The sequence below is a fragment of the Onychostoma macrolepis genome, chromosome 23 (genome assembly GCF_012432095.1).
Source record: "Onychostoma macrolepis isolate SWU-2019 chromosome 23, ASM1243209v1, whole genome shotgun sequence".
NCBI classification, from domain to species: Eukaryota; Metazoa; Chordata; class Actinopteri; order Cypriniformes; family Cyprinidae; genus Onychostoma; species Onychostoma macrolepis.
The window spans coordinates 8,790,887-8,802,536 of record NC_081177.1 but is presented as its reverse complement, the minus strand read 5'-3'; the positions used below and the strand labels follow the sequence as shown (position 1 = coordinate 8,802,536).

Sequence of the window (11,650 nt, the reverse complement as noted above, 5' to 3'; positions counted from 1 at the left end):
TGATACTGTACCAGCCGTCTACAATAAATCCAACACAATTTCCCTCCATTTGCATATAACATTGTTTTTCACTCACATCTAAAAATTAACATGCAGGACCAAATCTTAAAATGCAGTCTACAGCATATGTTAGGGTCTTATAAATGTTCAGATGTGGCAAAAAAAAAGCATGCTGATGGCCACTGACCCAATTAAGAAACAAAGCTTTCAAAAGCGTCAGATGCCCAGCCACATGCAGGTCCACTGATATCACATGTAAGCATTCTCTAACTACGTTCCTCATTAAAATAAGCTCAGCCTGGAAAAGAGTTTGTAATCTCAATGTGACCCTCAAAGTAAAAAATAAGCCTCAAGATGGCAAATCAACCATTTTATACTCTTAAACAACAACAACAACAACAAGTTCTTCAGTGGTTATTTGCAGCACTAAGGTTTTTTTTTTTTTTTTTAATACTTATGGTTCTTTGGATATTTAACTAAAAATCAGGCTCTACAAACTGCACATGCATGAGGCCAATTAATAAATTAGTTTAATCAAATAGTATAATTAATAATTAATCAAATCTTAATCCGACAACTCCCTTGAACAGCATCACCAGAGAATATTACACATTCATGTGTGTGAGTTTGTGTGCACGCATGCATGGTCTTACGTGATGGGAGGAGCTTTCAGCCCCCGATGTAGGACGCGTCTATATAAAGAGCGATGCCTCTGAAGCTGAAAGTCGTTAAGGTGCCAACAACAAAGTGACACAATGAAGCTACTTTCAAGAATACTGATACTGGCCTGTTTGTCTGTGGCCTTGACAAGTAAGTAAACATTTCAATATTATTTATTTATATTTATTGTATTGTGTAATATTAATTGTATCCAATAGCATCATGTTCTTGTATATCGTATTTCAGTGTATTATGTTTAGTGCAAAGTTCTTTTAACTGCATTCAAAAGAATACTGGATATCAGGATAGTCAAAACAAAACCGTTAACTATAATAGTTAATTATTTCAGCTAAAACCAGCACTACAAAAATTAACCTAAACCCTCAGGCAGATTTAACGATGCATGACAACGTCCTGATCTCCTTGACCCCCTTATAGTCATTAAAAGTTCAGTAACGATGTGGCACACGAGAATGTCTGGGAATTTCCAAGATCAGTCGTAACATGCGTTAGCTAATCAAATCAAATAAGAAATAATACAATACAACATAGCCCATTACTGTAATGTTTCAATCATTCATAATTGTGGCATTGCATTCAGATGTTGAGTTATGGTAACCTATGTGCTCTGAAAGCAAGCCCTTTATGCAGTAAAGCTGAAAGTATGGTCACATGGACAGCTGACCATCACATGCACAGGATTTGGGGTAACACTGCAGAAAGTGTGCTAAATGTTTGATCCGGTCACATGCCCCGCCCAATTGTAGACTTTAAAGTTTGTGGCTTTCATTGTCAAATGAGAGTTAAAGGGATTCCAGTGCCTTTAATCTCAAATTTAGAGTTTTCTCTAAATAATTTCATTTCAATTTCCCTTTATTTTCCTCTGCATAAGGACAAGTCGACAGAAGCAACTCGAAATCCAGCTTCAATCAATATCAGACATGGAATACAAAACGGTTCCCAGTGTGGAAAAATGGAGACCCACGCTACAAAAACAGCTGGACAGGTAATAAAATGCAGTCATGAAAGAAGGAAAGAAACAACCAGATTTTCTACACTGTATGTTTGCATCAACATGTAAAAAAAAAAAAAAAAGTAATATTTTCAACTGTAGTCTTAGCTCACTTTTTTTCAGTAGCATTTCTGTTGCTCAAAGTCATGGGTTTGATTTAAAGGGAGTGCATGACCTGATAAAAACGTTTATCTTGAATACACTTTGAAGAGGGTTTTTTTTTTTTTCATATTAATTAATTATTTTTGATGAATACTTTGATGTACACTCTTAAAATAATGTTGTTCTATAGGCTTCTTTGGTTCCATGAAGAACCTTTAACATCTTTGGACAAAAAAAATCTTTAGTCGAAAAAGATTATTAAAATGTTCTTCACACTAATAAAAAAAAAAATAATGGTTCTTTTAAGAACTGATCACTGAAAGGTTCTATGATTCTACACCCTTAAAACTAAATCTTCTTTATTTGCATCTATGGTTCCATGAAGAATCTTTAGCATCCATGAAGCCTTTCCATTGTACAAAAGGTTCTTTATATGTATTAAAAAACACTTCACCCAGTTTCTTTTAAAAACAGTTCACTGAAAGGTTTTTTGAGGATCCCAAAATGGTTCATCTATGGCATCGCTGCAAAAACCTGTTTTAATACCCCTTATTTGTGTGTGTAGAGATAAAAGCATCAGTACATTAAAAAAGCATAAATGTACATTTCTACAGGTGGGCAACTGAAGTTTGATGTGGGAAATGATGCACCCACTTTGACTGGTGCCAAAATCACCTTCACCATTGACATTGTGTTCCCTCACAACCAGAAGGTCCTGCCAGATGGACAAGCTGTTTGGGCAAAAAACTGCACAATAAATGGTATGTTTCTGTCTTCATCTCACTGTATTTAAAGATGAAAATGCACTATGACCAGCAAATATAGTTGCATTAAGCTTAAACTTTTCTAATTTAGGCACACAGTTCCACGAGGGTGAGCCTGTCTATCCTGAGGAGAACTCTGTAGATGAATGGAACGCTGCGTTCCCTAATGCTCCTCTCCTTTCTAGACAAGGGGACAAGCAACCTCCATATGTGTTTGTGTGGAAAACCTGGGGTAAGGAAAGAAGCACTTACTGTACTGTTATATGCAGTCATCTAACGTTCCTGACAATCCTCTATTGTGTCTGACAGGTAAATACTGGCAGGTGTGCGACGGACCTTCCTCGTCATTAACCATCAGAACTGATGACGTTCCTCTTGGCTCTTACATGATGGATGTTGTCATTTATCACTACAGGCAAAAAGAAAAATTCATCCCTATTGGATATGCATCCACACAGTTCAGCATCACCGGTAAGCATAGCTCAGTGTTAATCTTTTAATAACAAGTTATGGTTTTACGGTTTAAGTAATGCAATATATTTAATCCCTGTGTTTCTAGACCAGATTCCCTTTGCGGTTTCCCTGACGCAGGTGAATGACGTCGATGAAGGCGATCAGAAATTCATCCAGAACAGAGCAGTGGCCTTCAGCATCACCCTCCATGACCCCAGCCAATACCTGAGCAAATCAGACGTGACTTTTAACTGGAACTTCGGGGATGGCAGTGGCACTGTAATCTCCAGGGAACTCACCGTCACACACACCTACATTGCAGCTGGAGCTTTTAAGCCCCAAGTTGTCGTACAAGCAGCTATTCCAGATTCAACTTGTGCCACACCACCAAACCTTCCCACTGAGGCCCGTCCCACCTCCAACACCCTCACCTCTGAGAGCCCCATCCGCCTAAATGAACACATCACTGCAGGTGCTCTGCATGGTTTTGCTGGTTACAGTTGTGAAAACAGTAACAAAAGTTGCCTTATTACTAGAATTAAAACGAATTTTTATTTATTTATAAATTATTTTTTTATTTATTTTTTTGCAATTTTAAAACACCTATTTAAGGAGGGAGGGGTCTAATATCCTACAGATCTTCGCCCAGTCTGATGTTTTGAATTAATATGTATGCACTGCAAAAAATTATTTTCTAGTATTTAAAGTTTTCTAGTATAAATATCTAAAAATTCTTGAATTAGCTTGACAAGTAAAATGACTTTTTTTTTCTGGAAGAAAAGAAATATCCAAATTTTGATAGTTTTTGCTTAAAACAAGCAGATATCTGCCAATGAGGCAAGAAAAATAATCTTGTTTGGCCTTTGAATTTAGATTATTTTTCTTACCCCATTGGCTGATGTTTTTGCTAGTTTTAATCAAAATTTGGATAATCTAGTCACTTTTTTTGCAGTGTGGTAAACTAGGCCTAGTCCTCAGCACTCAAGTGTTTCACACAATGAGCTTTACAGCTCGGCAAACCTTGTTCACCAACAACTTACAGTACTTTACGTTTAGAACATTACTAATATTCAGTGTCACTTACTTTTCGCGCCATCAGTCAAATCCTTCATTCAGTTGTCGACTGCGCCAATGAATTGTTAACTGCAAATTGTGAACCATTTCAGCAGGTTCGGCGAAAATGATTCATTCATTCGATCGCATGAATCGGACGTCTCGATTTCGGAGCGTTGCGATTTCTTCATTTCGAAATAATGAGGAACGATATGATTTCTAAAATGTAGCCGAGTAAAAAATTAAATATTATTCTGTTAAAGGCAACACATTAACTAAACATTTTTTCTCTAACATCATTTGACTGTTTATTTGGCTATGCCTGTGTGAAATATCAGAGAGCAAAAACAAAACAATCAATGCGAATTCCAGCCAGAGTAGAAGTCAGAGTAGCCTACTTATCATGTACTTCATGATTCAACAGATCATGCTACCAGTAAGTCTTCAGCTCCCATTCAGAAATCCACACCTGCATCTGCAATGAAAACTACTATTCCACCCGCACCTACAAATGGAGTTCCAGAAAGATCCAGCCTTGAGAAGGTCTTTGATCTTAGATCTGCATCTGAGATGTCTGAAACTTTGAATACTGCAACAAAGACAACACTGAAGGCAACCGGTGAGTTACAGTTACCAGATATTTTGAATTTCAGTTAATATAATTAATATACATGATATATTATGTAAATTAACTGGCATAGTAATGTTAATAATGTATAATAAAAAATAATATATTTAAATACACATTTCCAAAACACCAGCCGCTGACATGGAGGCGACGATGGAGGATGACTACATTGAAAACAAGGCCCATGTATCAATAATAAAGCGTCAGGCTCCAAACACACATGACTGTGTGATTTACCGCTATGGATCCTTCTCAACTGATATTGAGATTATTGGTGAGATTCCTCTCTTGAACAGTATTCAATTTTTTGTTTTATATTGAAGAGTAATGTAAGTTTGTGTTCTCAGAGGGCATTGAGAGTGTGCAGATCGTCCAGGTGGCTGTAGCTGATGGTTTTCTGCTTACGGAAATGGAGCAGAATGCTGTTGATTTCACTGTTTCCTGCCAAGGAAGGTGAGATCTGGCAAAAAAAAAAAATGTAGCTGGAACCACAGAATACAGCCTGATGGAGAATTCACCCCCTTACCTCTTACCTCCTCTTTCTAGCCTCCCCACTGAAGTGTGCACTGTAGTATCTGATGCAGACTGCCATGTGCCAGTTATGACCATCTGCAATGCTGTTAGCCCCTCCTCAGACTGCCAACTCATCCTTCGACACTACTTCAACGACTCTGGGATCTTCTGTGTCAATGTGTCAATGACAAATGATGTCAGTCTGGCTTTTACAAATGCCAGGGTTAATATTAACATAGGTGAGTTGAAACATAAAGCATGGTGCTCCAAAAATGATAGCAGTGCTGGTAATTCATCTTACATGTCTCTATTTCTGTGCAAAATTTAGCAGATTCCAGGCTGACGTCTGCAGGTGCCGCTGCCCTGTTGTTGGGCATCCTGACTGTCATATCAGCAATAGGTGCTGTGGCTTTTGCATATAAGTAAGTCATTCCAACCCAGTGTAATATCCATGCACTGATTTATTCAGCTGGCATGAATTATTCATGAATTACTATTAATTTTTCAACCTGCTCCTCTAGATTTCCTAAAGCTTAATCAGTAAGCAAATTATTGTGAACATTAACTGGTAAAACTGGTTGGAAAGCACTAACTGGCCTTGTTTTTGAAAATTTCTAGGCGTCTTAAAGGGTATCAAAGGCTGAGCGAGGATCCTGCTGCATGCAAATCCAAAGATACTGGCATGAGCTCAATGCCAGTGCTCTTCTGGAGCCTGATGAACCAGCAGACGGCAGATCAGAAAAAAGGAGTAGTGTGAATTTTCCTTTAAAACCTTCAAAATTCAAATTTAATGTTACATTAGCACTATTTTGAATAGCGTAAAAGCATCGAACCCTTTTTTTTTACCATTTTATTTTTTAATCTTTAATATTTGAATTGAGATTTTGTATTCTTTTATACACATATTTGAACCCAAATCCCTTTTCTAAAAGGCATGTTTTTCATTACATTACATAGAATCTTGTACTGTAATTTTAATTTGAAGAAAAAAATTTGGCCAACAAGCAATTGAATAAAATATCACAAAAGCTGCTATTACTTTCTGGCCTTTTTATCTTAGACACTGGTGTCAGATTTTCTGGATTATAAAAAAAAAAAATGCATTTAATTAAGGCTTTTTACTACAAGACTTTTTGATACCATGACCTGCTTTCCTTCATTCATGCATACCACTGCTGTAACTCATTTGCACCTCCCTAAAAAAACAATAATGCCCTTAATACCGACTGCTGAGTGACTACTAACCTACTTTTCCTTCAGCCGAAGTGGTTGGAAGCCAAACCTGTCAAATTCCATCAGTTGACCTGTGGAAACTGGTTAGTAAGTAGATTACTTCTCTTGAATGCCTGGAATTACTTTAAACAGACAGCTTATATTAACATCCACAGGAAAGATTTAAAGAACTGCACACAGACAGAATTTCACCATCAATTTATTCATTCAAAATTTGGCAAGCAAATTCCACAAATAATAATCATACTGGCCATAACAATACAACAACTGATCAAGAATGTGTCTCTAACATTTAGGAGTAGACTTTACGCTTGATACCTCATGTATATCGTGTGTAAATTACCGGTCTACTGTTTTTAGTTTTAGACATTTAGTGAACATTTTAATATTCCTCGCCCTCCTCTTCTCCTTCACCCTCGATGGAGTCGACACCGACTTCCTCATAATCTTTCTCCAGGGCTGCCATGTCCTCTCTGGCCTCTGAGAACTCGCCCTCCTCCATACCCTCACCCACATACCAGTGGACAAAGGCACGCTTGGCGTACATCAGATCGAACTTATGATCGAGACGAGCCCAGGCCTCAGCAATAGCTGTGGTGTTGCTCAGCATGCACACGGCCCTCTGCACTTTAGCCAGATCACCACCTGGAACCACAGTGGGGGGCTGGTAGTTGATGCCAACCTTGAAACCAGTGGGACACCAGTCCACAAACTGGATGGTGCGCTTGGTCTTGATGGTGGCGATTGCGGCGTTCACGTCTTTGGGCACCACGTCACCACGGTACAGCAAGCAGCAAGCCATGTACTTGCCGTGACGTGGGTCGCATTTCACCATCTGATTAGCTGGCTCGAAGCAAGCATTAGTGATTTCAGCCACAGAGAGCTGCTCATGGTAAGCCTTCTCTGCGGAGATCACTGGGGCATAAGTAGCCAATGGGAAGTGGATACGAGGATAAGGCACCAAGTTGGTCTGGAACTCTGTAAGATCAACATTGAGGGCACCATCAAACCTGAGGGAAGCTGTGATGGAGGACACAATCTGACTGATCAGCCTGTTGAGGTTGGTGTAAGTTGGACGCTCGATGTCGAGGTTCCTACGGCAGATATCGTAAATGGCCTCATTGTCTACCATGAAGGCGCAGTCAGAGTGCTCTAGGGTGGTGTGGGTGGTCAGGATGGAGTTGTAAGGCTCTACAACAGCGGTGGAGACCTGAGGAGCGGGGTAGATGGAGAACTCCAGCTTGGACTTCTTGCCATAGTCCACAGACAGACGCTCCATCAGCAGAGAGGTGAAGCCAGAACCGGTTCCACCACCAAAGCTGTGGAACACCAGGAAACCCTGGAGGCCTGTGCACTGGTCAGCCTGAAAAGAAACAGTTTTGAAATTAACCCAAAATAATATATAATTAATTTTACGTTCACTTATTTACAACTACCTACCAGTTTGCGAATCCTGTCCAGTACCAGGTCAATGATTTCCTTTCCAATAGTGTAGTGACCACGGGCGTAGTTATTGGCAGCATCTTCCTTTCCTGTGATGAGCTGCTCAGGGTGGAACAGCTGACGGTATGTACCAGTGCGCACCTCATCTGCACAGATGCTCAACGTTTAGTTAACGGAGCACTTTGACGTACAGAATTATCATAACTAAAATTAAGTCCCATTCTCTTACCAATGACAGTGGGCTCCAGATCTACAAACACAGCCCTGGGGACGTGCTTTCCAGCTCCGGTCTCACTGAAGAAGGTGTTGAAGGAGTCATCACCTCCTCCAATGGTCTTGTCGCTGGGCATCTGCCCATCGGGCTGGATGCCGTGCTCAAGACAATAGAGTTCCCAGCAGGCATTGCCAATCTGGACTCCAGCCTGACCAACGTGGATAGAGATGCACTCACGCTGTGCGAAGGAATGGGAAAATCTTTTTGTTAGGTTGTTGGCTCTCAAAACATACACAAAGGCTTCTTTTGGACCATCATTCTGTTGACATTTGCATGTGTTTAATATTTTGGGTACAACAATAGGGTACGTCAAAGTCTTTCTTTGGAATCATAAATGCATTGTAAACACCTGTAAAATAATTTTTATCTTAAGGACAGACATACAAGAAGTGAACTGGCATGATAAAGATTTAGTAGGTTACCAAAAAGGAAGAACAAAGAAAGCAGTCAGTTCTCTTTATTCAAAGGGAATGAGGCAGCAGAATGGGAACAAGGCAAATGCCCCACCCACATAGAACAGGCTTGCCAGACTGTGCCTGACTAGCCATTAAAAGAGAACGATAAAAATGTTGACAGAAATCAACCTTTTCCCATTTATGTCATCTCAACGGTCTATACAAGAGTATGGATTTCAATAAAGGAACAGCATTTTTTTAAGAAGGTTTTTAGAAGCAGAAACTGAATATTCTCAATGGCTGTAACCACTATTTGAAGGGATTCTGCTTGATGAATATGGGTCTTTATTTTTATATTTGGTCACCACATATTTAGATGCACTGTTGAATTTCCCTAAGAGACAGCGTGATGAAAAAAGACAGGTCCCAGAACTTGAATAAAAACAAATTTAGCAAAATAATGAAATGCATGAAAGCATAAAATTCTATGTAAAATCTCTATGGAAAATGGAAAATCTCAATGGAGACAATAACAGCTGTGGAACAGAACAAGAATAGAAATCCAGTCATCTGCTGCACAGGTCAGACATGAGCTTCTGCAGACAGCTGCAGTCCCCACCCAGTTTACTCCTCATGCGGATGGGAGGAGGGGTGGATGCAAATTTCAAGAAAATTCTGTCAATCTCTGATGACAGAGAGCTTGTGAAAAAAAAAAAAAAAAAAAACAAACAAACAAAAAAACCCATTCCATTTGTGCATTTTTGTTAAGATATTATTTAAGTCACATTTATTAACTATAATAAATTGTGATTTTAATTCAGCTGCAATTTTTAAAAGAAAAATCTATTATATTATTATATCGTGTACATATAGCCTAATAACTGAGATGGAGATAATGCATACTATTTTGGCTATAATTTCACATGCATATGTCAAAAAAAATTATTTCATCATGTAAGGTGGTTTTGGAGATGCACCTTCAAAACAGGTGTACTAAATGTAACTGATGTGAAATGTTTCACTATTTAATAATGTGCATCGTTAAAAACACATGATCGTGTAATTAATAAAAGCATTTGAAAAACAACGCATATTTTCGAACATATTCTGAAGGCACAGTTATATGGGTGGGTGGGTGAATGAATGAATTGATGGATGGATGAATGAATGTAATCCTGTAGGCGTTTGTAAAGGCATTTATAAACTGAATGCATGCATTACGAATACTATTTTTAAATGTATCATTCTGTGCATTATAATAACTAAAATTATTTGTTAAAAAAAATCTTTTTGCGGCGCTACGTTGTTGCAATGTCACGAGCTTTGCCTCCATTTTAAGCAAAGTGCGCGCGCTGAATGACAAAGAAAAGCCGTTCGAGCTGCTTTGAAAAAATAACAGACAAGGATTAAACGACACGCACATTTATGGCCGAAACCCTTTGGCGCGTTGTTAGTAGAAATGCAAAGAAAAAAATATTTCACTCACCATTGTTCTGGAGGGGATGGAGCGATGAGGCGAATATCAGCAGGCAGGGAATTTCTTTATTGTTGGAAGTAGGCTATACTGTGAGAACACAGTCCAAGATTGAGGCAGTCAGTTGAGGATGAAGAGGAGGAGCTAGAATGAGTTTGACGTTGAAACGAGGAAGGGAGATTAAAACGCAGCCGCTAGCGACTGATATAAATCAGTGCAATGTATATCTGATATTTCTTTACCGACATTTGTCGTTTTGGTATTCATCCCATAATGTGGTGGAGATTCAAACCTGTTATCACCTTTAGGTTTGCACACGTTTCCTTTCACGCAAGCAATCAAAACACACGATATGGGATATTTCGTTTAATCACCAAAGCAAAAGATTTTGTTCTTCTTTCGCTTTTATAATTTAAATAATCAGTTAATTTGATAGGGATAATGTAAGATTCATGTTTCAAATTAACCTTAAGACCTGTGCCTGCTTTGACCCCCCTCAGCCCCTAGTATCACTATACAGTTTTTTAGTTTAACATTTAGCGTAAATTAAATGTTTAGCGTAAATGCATGTATGCCATGAGCAGCAATAAACAGTCTGTTTAGAGACGCATAAATGCCACTTCAGAAGCGCTTCTGTGCCACCTTTGCAGAGTAAATTAAGCATTAGAGGTGCTGAATGAAAAAATATCACAGGTAGGCCTATTCCTGTTACTGTAGGAAATACACTTGCATTTCCTAAAATGTGCATTAAATTAACCTTTCATTTCTCTCCAATATGTTATTGCACCTGTAATCAATTATTATATGAAAATGTCATGAGGTTTTCTGTAGTTTACTGTAGATATATTGTAAATGACATGATAAAATTGAGTATTATGTTCACAGTAGTGCCATTTACTACTGAATTGCATAGCCTGCGACACTTTGACAAAATAGAATTATGTGAAGCTGATTCAGTCATATTACAGTTACATTGTCCATATCCATATTACAGTTTTTTACGATCGCTATGACATTTTTTTCAACACTTCTAACAAATTTCCTAAACTCTTAACGCACCAACACACCTACAACACACAATTGACAAAACAGTTAATTTCATGCTCAAAATCACACATTGCAAACTAAACTCTAACACTAATTTTCAAATTACAATAATACACTAACACAATACACTACATCTACCTAAACACTGCAAACACGTCTCCAAATCAAATTATTATTCCAAAACACTAACACATTTAGTCAATCATAGCACAATATCATAAAAACACTAACATCAAATGGAATTACAGAAACTGCATTATTTTAAGTGTCAGGTCTGACCTTATACAATAGACAGTATATTGCATTGATCATAGATTGTGTTTTACACTACAGTTTCTTTTTCTTTTTGGGTTTAGTAAATGCATGTATTTTGTTTATTTTGCTGCAGAAATTCAATACAAAAATTGAATGACCCATCTCAGAGTAGCTTTATAGAATGAACGGTTTATGGGGGAAAAAAGTGACAGATACAGAATTGCTGCATTAAAGGCTTTATTTGCAACAGGACATTAGAAAAACAAGAATGCAAGATAACAAAAAGCGAAAAAATGCAATATAGTTGTCATTTATTATGTGAATATACAAACAGAAAAAAAATT

General features: G+C 38.1%; 2 protein-coding genes and 1 long non-coding RNA gene across 3 annotated transcripts; 1 reads left to right on the top strand and 2 right to left on the bottom strand.

Annotated features, from left to right (window-relative positions):
- The first annotated feature begins 685 nt into the window (after positions 1-685).
- Positions 686-6,213, top strand: pmelb (premelanosome protein b). The gene is made up of 12 exons (XM_058763800.1): positions 686-810; positions 1,553-1,666; positions 2,389-2,535; positions 2,630-2,770; positions 2,848-3,009; positions 3,098-3,463; positions 4,469-4,663; positions 4,806-4,946; positions 5,020-5,125; positions 5,219-5,424; positions 5,514-5,607; positions 5,804-6,213. The coding sequence occupies exons 1-12, from the start codon at positions 756-758 to the stop codon at positions 5,940-5,942; spliced, it is 1,866 nt and encodes a 621-aa protein (XP_058619783.1). The 5' UTR covers positions 686-755; the 3' UTR covers positions 5,943-6,213.
- LOC131532282 (uncharacterized) lies at positions 2,391-4,521 on the bottom strand. The gene is made up of 3 exons (XR_009268865.1): positions 4,076-4,521; positions 2,791-2,947; positions 2,391-2,505 (listed from the first exon to the last, which is right to left on the bottom strand). It is a non-coding gene; the product is annotated as an uncharacterized LOC131532282 (long non-coding RNA).
- Positions 6,214-6,601: 388 nt separating the features above from the next.
- tuba1c (tubulin, alpha 1c) lies at positions 6,602-10,173 on the bottom strand. The gene is made up of 4 exons (XM_058763726.1): positions 10,017-10,173; positions 8,091-8,313; positions 7,859-8,007; positions 6,602-7,781 (listed from the first exon to the last, which is right to left on the bottom strand). Exons 1-4 carry the CDS (start codon positions 10,017-10,019, stop codon positions 6,801-6,803), a joined length of 1,356 nt encoding a protein of 451 aa, XP_058619709.1. The 5' UTR covers positions 10,020-10,173; the 3' UTR covers positions 6,602-6,800.
- Positions 10,174-11,650: the final 1,477 nt, after the last annotated feature.